The 19,768-nt window shown below is 47.7% G+C and overlaps 5 protein-coding genes across 5 annotated transcripts; 3 read left to right on the forward strand and 2 right to left on the reverse strand.

Moving 5' to 3' along the window:
• Positions 1-834: 834 nt before the first annotated feature.
• Positions 835-2,770, reverse strand: BKA55DRAFT_351144 (uncharacterized protein). Its single transcript, XM_046185799.1, has 3 exons — positions 2,308-2,770; positions 1,990-2,256; positions 835-1,940 (listed from the first exon to the last, which is right to left on the reverse strand). Exons 1-3 carry the CDS (start codon positions 2,571-2,573, stop codon positions 1,094-1,096), a joined length of 1,380 nt encoding a protein of 459 aa, XP_046050272.1. The 5' UTR covers positions 2,574-2,770; the 3' UTR covers positions 835-1,093.
• Positions 2,771-8,211: 5,441 nt separating this feature from the next.
• BKA55DRAFT_727167 (uncharacterized protein) lies at positions 8,212-8,689 on the forward strand (the record flags this gene model as incomplete). The annotated part of the gene is made up of 2 exons (XM_046201151.1): positions 8,212-8,291; positions 8,335-8,689. 2 exons carry the CDS (start codon positions 8,212-8,214, stop codon positions 8,633-8,635), a joined length of 381 nt encoding a protein of 126 aa, XP_046050273.1. The 3' UTR covers positions 8,636-8,689.
• A 574-nt stretch (positions 8,690-9,263) lies between these two features.
• BKA55DRAFT_593651 (uncharacterized protein) lies at positions 9,264-10,142 on the forward strand (the record flags this gene model as incomplete). The annotated part of the gene is made up of 1 exon (XM_046195576.1): positions 9,264-10,142. One exon carries the CDS (start codon positions 9,264-9,266, stop codon positions 10,140-10,142), a length of 879 nt encoding a protein of 292 aa, XP_046050274.1.
• A 2,293-nt stretch (positions 10,143-12,435) lies between these two features.
• BKA55DRAFT_689531 (uncharacterized protein) lies at positions 12,436-14,892 on the reverse strand (the record flags this gene model as incomplete). The annotated part of the gene is made up of 1 exon (XM_046199361.1): positions 12,436-14,892. One exon carries the CDS (start codon positions 14,890-14,892, stop codon positions 12,436-12,438), a length of 2,457 nt encoding a protein of 818 aa, XP_046050275.1.
• A 2,533-nt stretch (positions 14,893-17,425) lies between these two features.
• BKA55DRAFT_510114 (uncharacterized protein) lies at positions 17,426-19,220 on the forward strand (the record flags this gene model as incomplete). The annotated part of the gene is made up of 8 exons (XM_046187566.1): positions 17,426-17,522; positions 17,585-17,743; positions 17,847-18,078; positions 18,217-18,389; positions 18,448-18,543; positions 18,595-18,635; positions 18,684-18,829; positions 18,884-19,220. 8 exons carry the CDS (start codon positions 17,426-17,428, stop codon positions 19,218-19,220), a joined length of 1,281 nt encoding a protein of 426 aa, XP_046050276.1.
• Between the last annotated feature and the right edge of the window lie 548 nt (positions 19,221-19,768).

Raw genomic sequence — 19,768 nt, forward strand, 5'->3', positions numbered from 1 at the left:
TTTGGTTTCTTCCATAACTGAGTATGAACACATGTAAAGATGTCATTGTGATATTAGGCTTTGATAGAATAATTGAGAATTGATGTCAAAACATCACTGGTGTTTATAAAGAATTCTGAGAAACAAAATGATCAAGGTCAAATAATCACATGACCTTCGAACTCTCTCTTTACAATACAAGTACCGACCTTCTCTTTCTACTTAGTGCCTATCAAGGTCAATATTATCGGCTGATAATCCCTGGATCCCGAAAAGCCACATCAGGCGAGTCTGTAGATGGCTTCACCTTCCCCGCAAACCATAAAAGCCCATATCCAACCAACACGCAAAATACAAAGCCATCTCTCTTTCCCCCGCATTTTCCACAATCCTTGACCCTTCAAAATCATACGATAACCCCACCAAGAATCTACAATACAGAACAAAAGTACGGGTAAGTCGAGACGACAAGCTCACCCTTGGCAAGCCACTGTTGATATCAAAGGGTCCTTAAGCCCCCATGTCACATCCTTGACGCCATCGTCCTTCTTAACCCCAGATCCCGCATCATTTGTCAATCTGATTGCGTGAATATGTTCCAGGGTCAAAACTGTCAGTGCTTCCTCCGGACGACCGGGAATGCATCGTCGAGACATGGATATCAAGCCATCATGTCCTTGCAGGTGCTAAACTAGTTCTATCTTACCGCGTGTTCCGCTCTTGACATGAGGGAGTTACACTCCAGCCACGTGTGTTGAGTAACTGATTATCAAGCTTAAAATAAGGTTGATTCATATTCGCGTGGCAGATATTAGTTTTTGAAACACAGTGCTGTATCGCAAGATGAAACAAGAGACAGATTCACTCTGCAGTAAAGACACGTAAAATGGCTCTCAGACTTTTATCAGCATTCAAATACTATTTGTAACAGTACTGGGGTATCCATTATCTTCCATCCTTCCCATCCACGCTGGTGAAACTAACAAATGTCTCCCAACAAACTCCTCCTAGCTGTCTGGAGCACGCCTTGACCATCAAAGTCGTGTCTTCATTATAAAGGAACAAAAGAAACAGGGCATCTGCAGCATCGTTTCCAAGCAGGCCCTTAGAACTGTTATACACGCACGTTGTCTCTCCGCTCATCGTCTGAAGTCGGCCGGCTCTCGTTGGCCAGTTCAGTCATGCTTTCCGTTTCGAACTTATTCGATCGTCGGAACTGACCGAGGTTGTGTCGATGGTGGCTGGTCATTGCCCTTGCATTATTGGCCCCGACCTCTGGTGCCATGCCGCCAACGAGTTCTGTCACATCTGGCCTTCGACCCATACGTAGATCGGTAGCCAAGTTCTTGCACGCACTCCAAGATGTAACCATGTAAATGAGGGCATTCCAAAAACCCTGAAGAGGAAGCACGAAAGCACTCATGAACTCGAGAGGTACAGATGAGTTTTTGGTGTGGAATACTGAGTACACACGGTTGGCGCTGGATGGAACCCATGTGATTAAGATAGCTGTGAAGAATAGCAGGGCACACTTTGTGTATTGCCATGCTGCATTGCTAAGCTCTCGGTTCCTCCTTCGAGCGGGATTGCCTCCTGATCGTTGCTGCTGTTGTGCAGGGACTTGAATACTCGCTCGTGTTTGCTGTCGTTCAATAGGGAGAACTTCATCTGCGACGTCCCCAGAGCTAGGCTGCGCTGAGATATGAACCGAGTATGCATTAGAGCCAGGGTCGCTAGGGTCGGCTGCTCGGCGGCCTCCCATGGGCTGAAGATGAATCGCATTCGGAGTAACGACCTCCGTGGTCACTGAAACTTCTGTTGTCTTAATCGTTCCCATATGATCTCCAGCCCCATAAGTCAGATCTCGATCGGTGGAGCTAAAATCATCAAGTTCCTGTCGCTTGCGATAGATAGTGCTACCGGCACGGATGTAGATGAAAAAGGTAACAGCAATGACAACCCTGTGATAGTCAGTGCCAACTCCATAGCCAAACTTAAACAATTACTTACCAGACAGGTCCATAGAAAGTGATGATACGCCAGATATCCCATTCCATGCTCACCCAGCACCAGAGTGTGGCATTACCATACATTCGGTGCCCCTCTTGGTTCTTGATGAAGATGTAGACGAAGGCGGGGACGAAAGGAATACCGTAACATCCGATGAGATAAGGAATCTCCATCTTTCGTAACCTTCGGGCGTCAAACTTGAAATAAAATGTCAGGTAGACATTGATGGCCATAGAAAGGGTCCAGAAGGCATCAGCAGGCATGAACCTAATGCTATGTTAGTGACTAGTAGCTTCGGTGTGGTGTAAGTGAGCGTACATCTGGATTAGAAAGGCCTGGAATTGACAGCCCACAGAATCTGGCGAGCCTATATATGATCTTGACATTAATGTACCGACATTGGTCATCATGTTGCCGAAGGAAGCGTAAAAGACCAGTCGGTTGATAGGTTTATGAAAGGCCTTTGATGACAAGAATGTGGCGATAATGAAGAGCGAGCCGAGTAATGAGAAGACAGAACATGTCCGCTCAATGATGCTCAGAGCGCGGAGCTGCGAGTTTGAGAGATGTTCGGCGGAAGACATGATGAAAGTATCGAGACTCGAGAGAATGGACGGTAGTTAACTTGGGTCTTGGTAGTGATCACCAAGCAATTTGTGGTTCTCGTCGTCGAGCCGTGGTGAGGGTGGGGAGTCGGTTTTATCGATAGTCCACCATTCTCCCAGCGTCTACTGAATAGCTATGATGAAGTGTTGTTGAATGAGAAGAGGGGGCTGTAGAGTAAAGTCCAATGATTTAGTATCGGCACGAGGTTGGTTTGTTGGGTCCTCGATATAGAAGGAGCGTTGGAATGCCCAACGGTCAAGTCCCAAAGCGTCGAGGCTCGTGTCTAATAACAACCAACACTACCAATGATTGCACATTCAAGACAAAGGTGCAATATCAAAGCGTGGCAAGCAAGGAGGAAACTATGCAGTGATCAAGGGGGATGATTGGGTTTATAAAGAAGACTGCTGCAGATCACTATTGCATACACAATCGTAACAAAGAGAGGGCGAGCAGATGATGATGGCGGGGGCGAGGGGGGAAAGCAAGATAAAAGTAAGAAGTAAGTAATAATTAGTCTAACCAAGAACCCGGCACAAAAGAAGACCAGCATGTAGAGGAGGGGGGAGTAGATCTGTATGTAATATGGCTCGCGGGGAGACTGAGAGGCGAGGGCATGGCATGGCATGCTCATGCCCAAAGAGGAACACGGACAGAACAAGATGAACGGTGGTGATATTGGCGCTTATGCTTATGACATGGGGTGTGGGAGGGTACAATAGACAAGTGATGAACTCGACGAGGATCCCCTGTAACCCTTGAGCTGAAGAAGGACAAGGTCAAAAGTCGATGTCATATCCATGTCCCGGGGAATGCATGGGGATGGGAAATCTGTAAGACGGCCGGTCGGGCTCCACAGCTGCTGATGTGGTAGATCCTAAAAAAGAGAGCCAGAAAGGATATGGAGACCCTTGAAGAACGGACATGTTGCCGATACCGATAAAGAGACGTAAGATACATTACCCAACGCCTCCTGAAGCCAACAGCATGGGAGAAGGATCAAAGTTTCAAGCCACGGCATTCTCGCCTAAAGAGGTATGATAGCACAGCACCTTGTGTCAAGTCTGCACAGCGAGGGTATCACAGAAAGAAGAAGAGGTGAGATCTTCTGTTTTGATCAAGTGATGATATTGTATTGGCTTAGACTGAGAATATCCCAGCAGCTGCTGAAGATCCCCCAGAAATGATAATGGAACCATGCTTGCATCTCCCGGGCATGAGGAATTAAAACCACGCACGTCAAAGATTAGAGAGTGGTGAGTGATATTGGTAGTTGGTTGGTCGTCATCTGTTGGACCAGAAGTGAGAGAGAGACAACAGGGTGGCGTCCAGCCCAAGATCTTCAGAAGTGGAGAGGTACTGTGGAGTTAGGTTCAGTTTGTGGAGAGACCCCACTAACTACAGTGGTCAAAGTCAAGAAAATCATTCAACTCATCTCATCTAAATAAGTGCAAAACACAACATTTGTGTTGGTCAGCAGTGGATATGAGATGAGCATTGACAATTTTTCTGAATCAATTAATAAAAGCCATATCGAAAAAAGAAGGCGACAACACATTTGCCGTCATAGTTTCAGGAACGGCGCCGCCTTTGCCGGCCCTTCTTTACCTAACGCTCACCACAAACGGGACAGACCCCCTGAACATCCCCTAAAACCCTGGGCTAATGCGTGAAGGACATGGACCAAAGCCTCCTATCAACGGATTTGCAGCTGACATCGAGTCAACTCTATGTATGAAATGCTCCGAGCACATGGCCGCCAGACAATTGACAGTAAAGATCATCGCTGTCAGTGGATTTTGTTTCAATTGACTTATTCATTCACTGTCTGTTCGCCGGTACTAAGATGCTTCTCTCCTTCTGTCTTTGTCTTGGCGCTGTATATCCTGATATCCCCATCACAGAGACCCTCCCCCAGATTCTTCTCTGTCTCAATGCCTCGTATGAGCTCCTTTTCAGCGTCGATGTTGCACTTGGCACGCGGGGTTCTGCTGCCTCGACTGGCTTGGCTTTACGGGGACTCGGTTGCTGTAGACGCTTGGCATCTGGGGGAGAAGAGACAACAGAGACAGAGTGAGATATGGGGAACGGTAGATGCTGAGAATAGAGGGTCCGGAATTAACAAGAGCCGACGATCTTTTTTAGGACTTGTAAATCAAATCAATAGCGCGAGTAGTTGAAGAGAGTGGATATTGAGATGCCTTCTTTTCCGTCCTGTCTCCAGAATCAAAACTCACCGTCCGCTAACACGCTCATCACAATGACTAACGAGCCGTATATGCCGAGGAACCTTTTCTCAATGCGTCCTGTGTCGTCCAACGTCGTTGTCGCTTTGACCGCCAGGTGGAACTTGTCAATGAGCGAGTCCGCTTGGCTTACGCTTGCCAAGCCACTCAAGTCCAATGGCAGATATCGTCTTTGTCTTGTGTCATATGAACTGAACTCAGCTGCATCCTTCACGTGAAGCCGAACGCATTGAAAATCGTTATTTCCGCACGCCTCACTTTTATCCTTTTCTGTCTTTGTTTTACAATCTAATTAGTTAATTACTCGAGTCAAGCCAAATGTTTCTGTTTGCCCCCTTTGAACGCCTCTGCCGTTATCCGGTAGAGTTTTCACTCGCTCCGGTTGATTAACCACGTGCGTTGGGCGAGCATCAATTCCATGCTTGGAAACGATCGCTGAGAGATGCCACGCGAGCAACAAGGCGAGACAAGGCAAGACAAGGCCTGCTGCAGTAACATGTCGACTATCGTGTCACATCGTTTGCATGAGAGCGGTCTGCTTGTTTCTGCTATTCCAGTAGCAGTTCTAGTCCTCAAGCCACATTAAATCCATTCGTCCTGAAGGATCAAGTTACCCGTGAGCTATATCATTATGCCACGTTTTTGATATCAGCCAAGATGGTGTCGTGAGGTCTAGACTTGGGTTTAGATCCTTCTATAGCACCCTCTTAAACAGCAAGTGTGTGGTATCGTGCCATTACAGACGCAAGCTGACGGCACAGTCTCAAATCCTTGTCGCATCAACCTTAAGACCCCGGATTTTGCGCTTCTCTTTGCCCTTTCTTTTGTCCCGCCCGCCGGGCTGGCATCTTAATCTGGCCCATTGCATTTGCTTTTTGCCGTCCCCGCATCACATCGCAGTCCACTCTGGTGGGTAACGGTACTACGATGGCAATTCAAACTCGTTCGACAATCTCAAATTTCTCGTAACAAACCCAGAATCTGGGGTGGCGAAACCTGGGGTAGCTTGAACCGTCTGGGGTTTCTTGGCTATGACCTCTTTGACTGCCGCTCATTCATCGTTTTAGCAATTGAGCACCGAATTCTTTGCCCTGAAACGTTAGCTCCTCGTGGTCAGGCATCCAATTAGTCTCCAAACATTGACGCACCAGCACCGGTCAAATTAATGCCATAAGGCGCATTCCAGCTAGCCTCCCTCTTGTCCAAGTTAGCCTGTCCGGCTAAATAAATGCAGCAACGATAGCCTCATTTCTGAGCCATGCGTCGGAACTTCTTCTGTAAACATCAATTGACTTTCTCGCCTCGTAAGGCGCAGACACTTACAGGCTCTTTTGTATCCTTCTGTTCCTGTGCCTCAGGTCAATTCAGTATCTGGTGGCCTCTAAATCCTTCTCAGTTCCATGATTTGGAGTCATTCAGCTTACCCCTTTTTTGCCTCCTCTCACCCTATTAACATGTCCGTTATCGCACTCTCTGAACAAGGAGAGACTGCCAAGCTGTCTGATGAACAGGTTGCAGACTCGACTCACGAGCCAGACGTTCCGGAGCTTCAGAGCCAGGCACCTGATTTAGTTAGCCTCCACGTTGCATCGAGACCCCGGACATATCCTTGTTGTCGAGATTATGCTTCAAACTCTGTTTCTTCTCTAAATCCTCTCTCATCGAATCCATCGATACGTAATACCATGTTCTCCCTGACTAGGATCCCTTCTGTTGCCTCCCGCTCCCCCTAATCCTCACAACACGATGCTCTGGAGTTTCCTGGTCAGCGAAGCGAAGTCATCGTAAGCACAATGGACGGCTTGACGCATCAAGGGCAAGTAACACTGCCACATGGATGTCGGGGTGGACGATTCGCATCACACAACTAAGCCAAATGGATAAAGTCCCAGATGCATCAGACTTTGTCATACTCGCGATTTGTTTATCATGTTCCTTGCATCGGACTCCAACTCTTTCCTTCCTAGGCAGGGTCCGTAGTGGCGCCTTGCCCTGCTTTGTGATGCTGGTAGATCGATTCGCGACGAAGTCTCATTGAGATAAATATTGATAACGTTACTATATCATCATTGTACCCTTTGAGAGCCTCTGACTCATGGATCACCTTGATATGTAATCAATACCTTCCTGAATATGGTCATAGTTTCGAGAAAGCAGATCCCACCCTGGTCTTCCAAGAGACTTCAAGTTCCTTTCGCAAGTATCACGGCATCGCCGAAACTCCTACCAGAGTCCCCGGGCACAAACAGGCATGTTGCTATAAACAGTCACTTCCATGTTTGCCCAGAAAATCCCTCGAGCCTGTATTTTTCTCTTTAGTCATAGGAACCCAAAGTCTGCGCCGGCTTCTACGCACCCGTGATACCTCTGGGGTCTTCACCGTTTGACCTTCTGCATTTCTTTCGCATCAAAGGAGGCTGGGTTGTCACCACTGCGGTTTGGTAGCCCAAATGGGAAGAAAGTTTCCTTGGCTGTTACTTTTCCCTACTTTCTCGCTTATTCCCGATGAGTTTCGCTGTGAAATGGTAAGTTCGTTCTCAAGGATAGAAGTACCAAAGCGACTACGAGAGAAACCCGTCAACTCAAGAAGGTGCTAATGAGCTCAGACTATTCTTCCAAGCCTATACCAGGGGGAAGATAAGACTCCGAGGCAAAATGATGCTGTCTTGTAACCATTTTGGATATGCAGGCACTCAATGCGTTTCTAAGACAACGAGCACGATGCAGGTTTGATATGGCGACGATGGCCATACACAATCACTCCATTTTTTGCCTATTCAGAAACAATAGATACGTAAGACTATAATTTGAAATGGCTTTGTGCTGGATCGCTGTTTGGTACAAAGCACAATGAATAGTTACCCTATGCACCCACAGTCATCTAGGAATGATGTGAAGTGCGCTATCCCACAAGTATTTTCTTCGGTTTATAGGGAATTGAAGATTGTGATTCATACTTTCCTATGATGTGTATTTCGTCGTTGATGGATTTGGCTGTAGTCACTGTGAAGAAACCCCCAGCAAACAGAGGTTATCCAGCCCCGATAAGTTTATTCGTCAAAGAAGAACCCGGCCCAGGATAGGCTTCACTATGAGAAGAAGTCTCAGAGGCAAATTGGTAGGGAATATCTGTCAATGAAGTCAGTTGTGGACTGACCTGTCTCTCTCTTGTGATGCCTATCTCAATCACATCCACCTTTCAGAGTCCAACTCAGAACCAATGCCTCTATCCTAATCACTTTCACGATAAAGATTCACGGAAACGATCTAGAACTGACGATTACTTGCTGCCGAACATATCAATATCCTCCCACTTTCTCGTCACTCCTACCGCCAACATCTAAGACGATCTGATATCACCGCGATCATTATGGCTAAGGAACATCCAGCAAAGATTCCTGCCAAAGACAAAACACCCAAGAACAAAAAGTCAAAGTCAAAGTTACATAGGTACTTGATTCAACCCAGAGGGTGACCTTATGCTGATCAGTAGACTAAAAACCGTCGATGAGCCTCAGAAGGGCCGAGGTTGTGACTCTATTCGGAACACGTTGACAGCACTGCATAACACCGTCTTCAGTAAACGTAAAGATATCCCCGCCGAAGTGCAAGAGTTCTGCTATCGTGTTGGTATTCTGCACACTCACGTGCTTGAGTTTGCCTTGAAGGCTAGTATCAACGAACAAGATGGAGAATGCATGGATTGGCAATGGGAACCAACGACCCCCGTTCACCTGTTTCGTATGACCTATGAAGAATCTTGTTATCCTGATGGAGCGGTAGTGAGGCCTTGAGATATGAGCAATTCACAAATACCTAAGGGGACGTAATGTCACGATGATACCTTGTCATTATTCAGTATTGCTGAAACTCAAGGAGATTATACTTGGGGAGCATCTAATTTGATATATGCCTCCAGGAAGAACTTCTGTTCGAGTTGAACACGATTGATATTATTAGTCTGGGTACAGAATCCCCTATACTGAGTTCATGGGCCACTTCACTGCCTGACTAAGGAATGTTGAACGTGGGACTTTTTCAGAGACGAGATTAGCACGTTGGGATAGATATCAGTAAAGGAAACTCTGGTTATGCTTTGCTCATGCCTCAATTTGCTTCAAGATGAGAGGAGACAGACATATCGACTAGTCACCCTCTCTTTCCATTGATGAGTCTTTTCCCTTCTTACAGTGACACTCGCCGAAACGATATCCAATAAACGAATTTGGCGAAAGATGCCCTTACTCTGATAAGTGAGGGGACTTCTTTCTCTCATACAAACAATCTTATCACAGCCGAAACCCCGTCATTTCACAACTCCAACCGTTCACCTGCATTCCAATATCACCCTCGCCCCCTTCAGATGGACAAATCTTTATATCTACGTCTCGCCGTCGCCTTTTGTCATTCTATCTTCCAATCATGGGAGATGTAGGATCGAGTGCAGTCGTAGCAGCAGCCACGGCAGAGAAAAATCCTACACTCTTTCTGAGTACCTATAACCACACGACCCTTCCGAACAACACCTATTCTTCCAATCAATCTCGCGAGCCGTCGCTCTCGAGCCGTCCTTCTTTACCTTTGACTCCTTATTCTGATTCTACGAATTGGCTAGACAAAGACTCGACCGATGACCATCATTCACGATTCTCGCATGTACACACCCCGGAATCTTCCTACGGGACAAGACCACCGTCAGTCAACGAGGAAGCCATGCGCTATCATCGAAGAAAACAGAGAAAGAAAAAGATCTATGAAGAGCGATTCATCACAAACGATCGCTACAGACGTTCTCATCGTGGACGTCGCTGTCGCCATGCTCACTCTAGCCAACGTCAGCCCCAGCGCAACGAAAGACGTAATAGCACCAATACAAGGTGCCTGAGACATGTCAAGCATACCGAGACCCCAGCTGATATAGTGCTCGAGGCCCAGCCAGACAAAATCAAGGTTGTAGTTGACAAGTCCACCAAGAAAAATGAGAACAACGGCACGACTTGGCGACGTATCAGTCAAGGTTTAGGACTTGGGAAATCCAAAAAGAACGAACAACCAGAAGAAAAATCACCTGTTAAAGCTGAGGATGAACCGAGAAGAAAGAGCAAGTGGAAGTTCTGGGCTAAGCAGGCACCTGGCGATGACGCTGAGGCTAGTGATGCTCCTAAGACATCAAATCCCAAAAACGAACCTAAGTTTACGGTCACCTCAGACCCAAGGCCAAGTTTGCTGGAATCGCGTGAGGATGCGCCTCTCTCTATTCATCTGCATACGGTTATGAGGCGAGCATCCCAAGGGGAGTGATCAAAGGCATGTTATCGTCGTTGAAACAGAAATGGACCAGTTTGGATAATCGAAGAATACAGAGGAAATAGTCAGCGGACAGGAACTCCCATTCTCTCCAGTAGAATCATCGCTACCTAACATGACATACCAGGTTTCTATGATTATCATCGTGAAAGAGTGCCCCAGTGCGGATGCGTACAACATAACGTAGGATACAATTTGGTACCAACTCCCTGTTCCTCTCGGGAGCTCGTGGCTTATCAGAAACATCAAAACGCCTCGGAAAGTTAAGGCATACTATATTTAAAGCTAAATAGTGTGAGGCTTAGGCCGGCCCAAGATCGATATAGACTTCAACACCAACGTGAAGTTCAATAAGGGACAGAACCAGCAGCGTCGAGGTCACTATGTTCTAGACCTCAAACTCTCAGCTCAAATTAAACAAGCCGATCTTTTCCCTCGTGAAAAAGCCAGCATGCACGTCATCCCCAAACTGGTGCAAATCACCCCCATTCAGCTGTATAGCAGAGCCGCACAAATATCGCGATCTGTTCTCCTCTGACCTTTGAAATCCGAGCATTATCACACTGCACCCTTTCCAACTGCTGTATGACGTCGGGGACGGCTCAGGGGGATGATCCCCCACGAGAATGGCTTGGTGGAAGACCGGTATGGAGCGGCTTTCGAAGGGTCTGGCTTAGAAAACGTGGGGAAGTATGTTTTGCATGTGGTTTGATGGTTAGTCTGGTGATTGTACTGTGCTGATATGGGGTAGCTATGGAGTCTGGGTTCTACTGATATGGGTCTATCTGCTGTTATTTGAGAGTGAATTATATGGTTCGATTTCTGTTTCATTTTGATAAGCTATCAATAGAATATGTAGACTCTGCTTGAGGCGATGACCTGCATTGTAAATGTCGTGATCGTTCACTCTCATAAACAAGATGTGCACATTTACAAGCATACTCACATCATCCCGTCCCGTCCCCCAGCCTTACGGGGTAAAATGCAAAAATGGGGGAATCATTGTTAGTCAAAACACTTGGTCATCCATTAATTCTCTAGCACACCTACATACAGTACAGTGCACCTTGAGGAGATCAATCGTGTTTTGCAACTACTGCACGGGCGCTTTGTCTCAGCACCCCAGCAGTACATAGAGTCCACCAATCAATCTTGGGCGTCCAGCACATTTTTGTAATTTACCAAACCAAAGTCTCATATAAACTCATGAGCCAGAAAAACAAATGAGACTTGCCTCAGTGGCACCACATCGCAAATGAGACAGTGAGAAAATGACGCCGCCTATTTTCCAAACGATGAAACCAGAAAATTAAAATCAAAATCAAAATCACAAACGAGGAGGTAGTTCCTAGTTACATGCCTCCTCATCTCGGCCGTTTGATGCACACTCCCCCCACCTCCTTTTGGGCGAACCGAGAGGGGCTTGGATGGTGTAAAAGTACCAGTACAAACACGCAGTGGAGGGCAGTTCTTTTTCTTCCGTTGCTAGACGGTGAAAGTGGAGAAATTTGGATCTGCCCCCGCGAGGCTCGTCCCGAACCCTCTCGTCTCGTGGCCTCGGCCCACCGTTAGAGCTTCAGGTCCCGCTTGTTTGCGGGAACTATTTATTCGTGGTGGGGAAACTACAGTATGAAAAAGAAAGAGAATTACAAACGAATGGTTGGAACCATTCTCGTGACGTGAACGAATCGACAACTCAGAGGTCATTTATACTACGTGGTAGTTTCTCTCTATAAAGATCAACACCCCGAACCATCAAACATCACGCATAATAATACTCGCCTCCACTAAGTACTCAAAACACCATATGCCAACAGCCAAATAACCCTTATTATCTTCACCTTTTAACAAAAACTTTAACCAATCTACATGCTCTTTCCATAATACCTGCCCAAGGGTATATACATCCTCATACATTACCTCCTTTCTCAAAGTCCAAAAACAACAAGAACGGGGGGTATATGACATCGCTTGCGCCAAAAACAAACCAAACCCCGCAAACTTTAACGACAACACGCTTGAACACACACACAAAAAAAAAAAAAAAAAAAGCAGATTGAAGAATACCGTGCTGACCTAGGTTTCTGCCTAGTCCTGTTTTGCACCAGACTGGAACTGGTCTGCTCAGATCTTAGCCTGAAGATGAAGCAGATAACCATCTTTGACCACCAAAGGGTAGCCGAAACAAATTTTGACACAAATGAAATAGAAGGGAGAGGAGGTAAGTAAAAGAATGGGCAAAACAAGAAAGAGATCTGGCAGTAGCCTCCAAGCATTAGCAGTCTCGTCACCAAGTAGAGTGTGCGACACTGCTCGCAGTCAATAGACTCTGTCTGCCGCCCGACACGCCTGGAGTATAGGTCACCGCCCTCGAGAGCTGGTTCGTTCCGATTCTTGAACCGTCATTGGAGTGTTCGCTTGTTACAAGCCGCATCACGTCTTCTGGTAGCTCTGCACCCTCGTCGTCCCACCAATAGTGCAGTACATCACTCTGCCAGCGATCAAGATCACGGATCTTGAGTCCCCGACTCTTGGTGAAAGTCGTATGAAGAAGCAGCGCGTTCACTGACGATAGCCTAAGCTGGTGCAAAAGCCATCTGTTGATAAAATCACCCTTGCCACCCTCACCATGGTCCAGCATGAGCCGATCGATGGAATACTCCTTGGACGCGAGTTGCATGCGGTTTGGCTTCACCGGGTCAGTCACCGGTAGGGCTGCTGCTGCCTTGAGTGCATCACGCGGTGTGAGGGGGAATTCGTCAGCCATAACGTGTTCAGGCTGGCTTAGAAGAACAGGGAATGTGGGATGTGCAAGATCTGACCGGCTGCGCAGGATTACAGAGACGTCATCGAGTTCTATGTCCTCATATCCATTTTCAGGATTGAGAAGATAAGCAACGCGTGACGATAAATGCTTTTGCATTACTCCCTTTTCCTCACACAGGCTCCGAAGATCTGCTACTTGTTGTTGCAGGCTGGTGACGCTATTGCGCATTTCTTCCTCTTCCAGCGGGAACTCATCGAAGAACTCAATCTCAGCCTCGTTCAGCTCCATACCCGCGGCTGCCTTCATCTTTAATTCTCCCTCATGCTGTTCCTTGAGAAATAGTAGCTCGTCAAGCTCCTCCTTAGCATTTTCGAGGTCACCAACTGCAGCCATGAGATCAAGATATTTAGGATGGAGATCCTCGGGTGGGCCATCAGGAGATATACCCATTAGATCATTGGGCATGTTCTTGTCTTCCTCATGCTTTGGTTCATCTTCAGGAAGCTGTTCAAGAGGAACGGCTTGACCAACCGCGAGCAAACTGAAGAATCGAATCTCCAGCCTGTTTAAGATTTCCTCTTCTTCATCCAAGGTGATCTCAAGATCTTCGTAATCGTTTTCATAGGCTTGGTATTCAGTTCTCAGCCGCTGCAGCTCTGCCAGACGTCGTTCCAAAGTAGCAGGTCCTGTTACTATCTGCCCTTGTTGAGCAATCAGCATAGGTCGAACGACGCCCATGAATGTATTGTCTGCATCGTCCCTCTGTCGCCGCAAATCTCTTAATCTTTTCCTCTTCTTGGCCATCTGACTCTTGATGTCGTTGAGCTTGACCCGCTGGTCTTTGAGTTTGACCCAGAGTAGCTCCAGAGTATCCTCAGGAGGGGCAGACTCTTTCGATCGATGACTTCTGCTACCTCTGGTGGTTTCCAAGAGAGGATCAAGGCTGGTGCTCAGGTCCAGACGATCCTTTGGGGCGCGGTCCCGCTCGTATTCAGATATCCAATTGGTTATACGAGTTGTCATAGAAGTCTTGCGATTTCCACCTTGTGGATTCAAGCTTGATGCTGTAGGATATAGAGGAGGGAACTGGCGTGAGTTTCGGAGGACAAGAGAGTCCTCGTCGGACAGAGAATCAGAGAAGGATACCTCATCATCAATTAATCGCGGGATTGTATGATTTGAAGATTGAGATGTGGAAGTGGTATCCCGAAGTTCGGGCTGAGTTGATGCTTTTGGAGCAAGGCGGATTGCCAGATTACTCTTATTTCCCGATTGATGGGCGCTGTGTGGTGGTCCGAAGCTAACAAATCCTCTCGGTGGTCTCAAATTTGGTGTTTGAGGCTGGTTCGGTACATTGGTGGGAGAATTGGGTGCAGAACTGAGCGCCATCCGAGGTGGTGGCGCCGGCAATATCTGCTGAGAGAGCCGTTGTGGAGGTGGAACCGTGTCAAGGTTATATGTGAATGGTGGACGTAAGTTTGTATTGGCGATAACATTGCCAGGTGGTGGTTGAGGTGGAGGTGGAGGCGGAGGTAGATAGAACGGGGGGCGACTTGACGCGTGCGGGGATGATGGCGATGGTACAGTTGGAGGCCGAAGATAAAATGGTGGTGGTGGAGGCGGAGGCGGAGGATTATCAAGGCCAAGTTTCCATGGTGGAGGAGGATGAGAAGGCGGAGGGGGGCCCGACATGTCTATTACGCTGGCCTGAGTAGACGGGGCTTGATTGTTGGAAAACACCGTCTCAACTTCAGACATAGGGAAGCTTGTCGAGACATGAATCGGGTTTGATGGCGGTAGAGCATCGTGGGTCGGATAGTGACCCTCGCCCTCAAACTCGTGCCGGCAACGGGAATTGCCATGGGTCCCAGGCACAGGAAGGGGCGAGGTCGAAGAATGAGGGTATTGGTGATGCGGATTTTGGTGGATTCGGGCAAAGCTCGAGTGGTTGTGGTTGTCGTACGCTACGGCCTCCATCGACGTACGCAAGATCAACAAAGCTAAGATAAAGAGACGAACTCATTAGAACTGGAGGCGGCCTGTCCATTCTCTCTCAGATAACCAGATGCGACGATCAATGCTGAGTCGATCGTTGATGCTCTTTGCAATGACTGTCGACGAAAGGGAGAATAAAAGGGAGATGACAGGGAAATGAAAACAGTCAGAGCAGCCAGCCAGGGATTTGCTTCTTCTTCATTTGACGAGACAGCAGAAACTTGGGGCGGACGACAGAGCTATCTGGCGGCTGATTGCACGTTGGAATGAGATTGTGACACAACAAGGTTCAGTTTCTAGGGGAAACATCCCGGCGTCCGGGGGCAGCGGCCACTAAAGGCTAGCGACAGTTAGCGCCTAAATCTGAAGAAATGCATGTGGGAGCTTCTGATTTATCCATTGGCGATTACGCGACAAAGCAAGTCCAGCACTTGTTATCTCATGATCTGGACTGACCAAATAAGAACGTGACAGCAGAGCGAGGGAGGGGGGGCTATGAGTCTACACAGATTGTGCAGAAATGCTGGCCAGTGATAGTGTCCGTGTCAGACAATACTGGGGGCTGTTAAGGAGGTCCACTACGCAACGGGTATGCAGCCTGGTTACCAAAATTGTCCATATCGCTTATGATCCCCCATATAAACAAACGGTGGAGAGAACAAAGAAATATCCGCGTCATTGGATCATAATAAAACGGTCAACGGACGGGAACTTGTTAATTAAGTTACGCCTCAACGTGAGCTTGCTTGACTGAGCTTGGTCACCAGACTTTTGAGGCCAGCTCAAATTCCACTAATGGTGGATGCTCAAACACACACTGTGCTCTTCTCATCCACTTATCCCGTGCTAGCAGATGCTACTAGAGCCTCGTCGTTGTAACTCTACCTCGACACCAACAACAACACCCTGCAGACATTCCCGATGGACGCCTTCCAAAATCGCTCACTCCCCTCCAATTCACCCACTTGGTCCAATACGCTCTCGGCTCTTTGCATATTGCCCATGTCCGTTCCGTCTTGGACTGTGTATTCGAAGGAGAGGGGCGTGTCTTGCAGGCTATGTTCAGTGCCTATTCAACATGAGAAGCCCATATCATTCACTGCTCTCTGCGCTCTTGAGAGCCCACAGCTCGGCGTCTCAGCTGTTGTTATCTAAGACGGAACTGCATCTCCTTCAGGTCTTTCCCTGACTTCCTCGCCAGTTGCTTGCTAAGGGTCTCGTCATGCGAGTTTGCAGCTCGACTCCTCCGAGAACCCCTCCATGAGTCCACCTCCTCCACTTGTTGCATCCATCCCCACTCGACTCGTTCTGTTACTCGCTGGCTGATGCGCGACATTAAAGAGATGCTGGACTGCATAGACAGAAGCGACTGATAAGCTGCGGTTGCCGCTCAGTTGTCCACTCTCTGAGCCCTCCGGTTTCTACCTCTTGTTTCCTGTACCGACCTATTCTTCAAGGTCGACCGGAACTGGGAGACTTGTCGTGACTCAAAGCTCCAGCTCGAGCTTATTGACATCAGGCTGCACGCCATTCCTCCAGGCAGTCCTGCAACTCCTGCAGCCAAGCAGTATTTCTGCCGTTCTTATTGCTAGCATTTGATTGTCATCATCGCGTATCCTGCGGGCAGATACTGGTCTTCCTGCTGTACCTCCACCTCGACCAACCGGCCTTCAACAACTGCTCTGACTCCTAGTTCACAAGCAGCACCACCACAAGAGGCGCACGAGATACCCCTTCAGCATACTTTATGCAACTCTGAAGCAACAATCCTAGTTTTGGTGGCAGAATCTGACCTGCCTACCCCGACCTACATACGCCACAGGCAGCGAATCCTTACAGGACACTGGCCAACTTCATCCAGATACAGGAAGCCGGTATAGCACTAAAGCAAGGACGAGACAGTCGTCTCAGCGGAATCTCTCGAGTACTTACATCTACAACAATCAATCCAATTCTATCCCGATCTACGCCAACGCACCCCAAGGAACCCAACGAGAGCCCGGATCTTCGTCCTCGTGCAACCAAGCTGCAGCTCCCTTATCCAGTCTCCATCCCGAATGAAGAGCTGAGCCGCAATTTTTTCTTCTCTGTTGGTTAGCTAGCTAACTTCTCGATTTCACGGTTCCACTGTACTGCGCTGCTTCTGGCTCTTGCTTATTTCTACAAAAGCCCCCAGCCCACCATCTCCCCCGTTGTCGGAATCACTTTACTTGAAGTCTGTTACGTTCTGAACGACGAACAAGGCCTCAGACTTTGGAGGCGAAAGGACTCAAAATTCTTTACACCAAACACTTCCTCATTCCTAGTGGTGCAAAATATTTAGGCATTTTCTGCTCGTTTGAAAGTTTTGCATATTAGTTGCTGCAGCATCGTATATCCATATCAGGTTTCGCACTTGGTGGGTGTATCAACTACATACCTATCCTAACCTGCTCCTTGTTGAACATCTTGCTTTCAAGATCTGCAATCGAGTTGTGGTATTTAGACGCATTGCTTGCATGCGCAAAATGCTACTATGTATCAAACAAGCAGATCAGGATGGAGCGAGTGGTCTCAGTGGACCTGGCATCAAAGCTACCAACAATATTATCGCCAAAGAGTAGATGCTGCCGGTGTGTATTTCTATCACAGCGTCCCATTTCCCCTTGCAAACTTACTAATCAAAGCTACATAGGCAACTCGGATATTCAGTGGCAGAGCGAATATGAGTCTGCTCAGAATAGAGACGTGCCCCGAACCCCTGTGCAAGTTCAAGAGGTGGACCAGATGACCCAGCAGTTTGGATCTGTCAACATCCAGAGCCCTGAACAAACTGCTGCAGACGAGCACGACAGTACGTTTTGACCTGTGTTGGTCCCCTGTTTTCCCAACACAAGCCCCTTGGTTTCTTTCCACATCGTCGGCTGTAACATGTACTAACATATTGGATGGTCCAGATGATGAATATGTCACGGGCGGCTCATCGTCGAGAGTAAAATCCAAATCATCGAGGTCGCATAGCAGTTCATCAAAGTCGAAATCGAAACCGTCCAAGTCTTCTAGTGGGAAAGGGAAGGCAACCGCGCAGGAAGCCATTGATGAGGTTGATGAACAGGGCTATGAAAACCGTCATAGTCAACGTAGACCATCCGCATCTACAGCCGCTCCGCAAACTGAACAAACCTGTAAGTGACCGAGGGATTCATAGTATCCTGATGAGACAGATTACTAAACTAACCAGATTATGACCAGAATACTGGCCAGTATTACGTATATCCACAGGCTACTCAAGGTACGTGAGATGCTCTATCTCAATCTTAATATTAGCATTGACAAACCTCACTCAACCACAGGAGATCCTGCATCCAACCAACCTTATCCAAGTGGCTCAGCCGAGGAGGAAGACCCAGTACTTCAGGCAGCCATTGCTCAAAGTCGACACTATTCTCGAGATCAATACCGAGGTGGTGAGTCGTCATCTGCTGCATATGCCCCCTACGGTACGTAACTTCGAGGCTAAACTGTAAATTAATTTGAGGCTTCTAACACCCATAGCAGCTCAAGATGAGGAAGAGGACCCAGGGCCAGCTGTGGCCTCTACCAACCAAGAGCACATTGTAGGCACCGGTGGTGAAACAGAAACTTTAGATCCACGTATGGTTATCTAGGCTTTGTGATGCAGAGTGCAAACTAACTTGATTCTAGGTTATCGTGTTGCACAGTCTCATATGTTCCAACCCGGCGAGGTAAGCTGGCCCACTGCAGACTCCAAAATCATGCTAACCGCTCGGCAGGTCTTCAAAGTCCTCTGGCCGGAGCCGGCAGGAGGAGGCAGTGTGGTTGAAGAAACAGTGTATCGCGACCAGTTCGGCGGTCGGATCTTTGTCCATTTTCGTCGTTTCATCGTAGTCGCAAACGATCGTGGCCACTGCACTTGCATGTAAGTGTTATGTCCTGCCAGCGCTTGAGCTCCAGAATTATGCTAACATTCTAGACCAATCTCTACCTATGGTAAGAAAGGTTGTAAAAAGAGTGGTGTCAAGGCTGAACAACACGGAATCGTTGCTGAAAGCAGCAATCGAAACCCTACCGGCCTATCTGGCGAGCCCGAGCTTGGATATCCTCCTGTTCGTGTGCACATCCATGAGCCAAACGAACGAATCTCAAAAGAGTCCCGAGTTAATTACTCAAAGCTCACGACGGTGGAACACAACGTTAAAGTGCTCTTCATCGGTCGGGTGGTGACCTCAGATTGGGATATTGTCACTGAAGCGGTCAACACCAGCTGGGCAAAGAAGACACATCTAAAAAAGAAGCATCGCAGATCATGATCCTGCGAACAGCTCTAACATTCACGTTTTATGGTGCCTGTGTAAGCAGGTCCCTACATCGGGTGTCATCAATGACACCTGCATATATACGTTCCTCAGGAGCTGCCAGCTTCTCTGGCATGCACCTGCGAAACTTGTCTCGGCAGCTTCGCAATCTCGAGACAGCTACGGCATGGGCTAGCTCGATCTTCCAAACATGCTGCCTGAATCGTCGTGGCAGCCTTCTGGTTGGAAACCGAATACCCTCGCAAGTGGCGCGCAATACACTGATGTGCGTTTACATAAGGTAGCCGTTTTCTTCATGTTCTTGGTTCGGACTTTTGCATTATTTTTTCTCGACGTCCTCAACAATTCGGAAATTGTTTCCAGGTACTCTGTTGTGTTGGGCAAGATCCTTTTTATACAACTTGACAGCAAGATTTGGTGGAACAGCACATAACTCCTGACATGTTGACAAAGATATTCTTGAAGTATGATGAGTTTGGGATTTTATTTTTTGTTTTGTCTTGTCTTCACTCCTTCTCTTCTTCAGTCTTGAGATGGTCTTA

This window comes from Fusarium redolens (assembly GCF_020744475.1).
Source record: "Fusarium redolens strain MPI-CAGE-AT-0023 chromosome Unknown BKA55scaffold_7, whole genome shotgun sequence".
In the NCBI taxonomy this organism is placed as follows: domain Eukaryota; kingdom Fungi; phylum Ascomycota; class Sordariomycetes; order Hypocreales; family Nectriaceae; genus Fusarium; species Fusarium redolens.

Bases quoted from the DNA above. Each gene is read 5' to 3' on its own strand.
- BKA55DRAFT_351144 (XM_046185799.1), bottom strand. From the start codon at position 2,573: ATGTCTTCCGCCGAACATCTCTCAAACTCGCAGCTCCGCGCTCTGAGC. The intron at 2,257-2,307 runs GTACGCTCACTT...ACATAGCATTAG, and splicing joins CAGGCCTTTCTAATCCAGAT to GTTCATGCCTGCTGATGCCT. The intron at 1,941-1,989 runs GTAAGTAATTGT...TGACTATCACAG, and splicing joins ACTTTCTATGGACCTGTCTG to GGTTGTCATTGCTGTTACCT.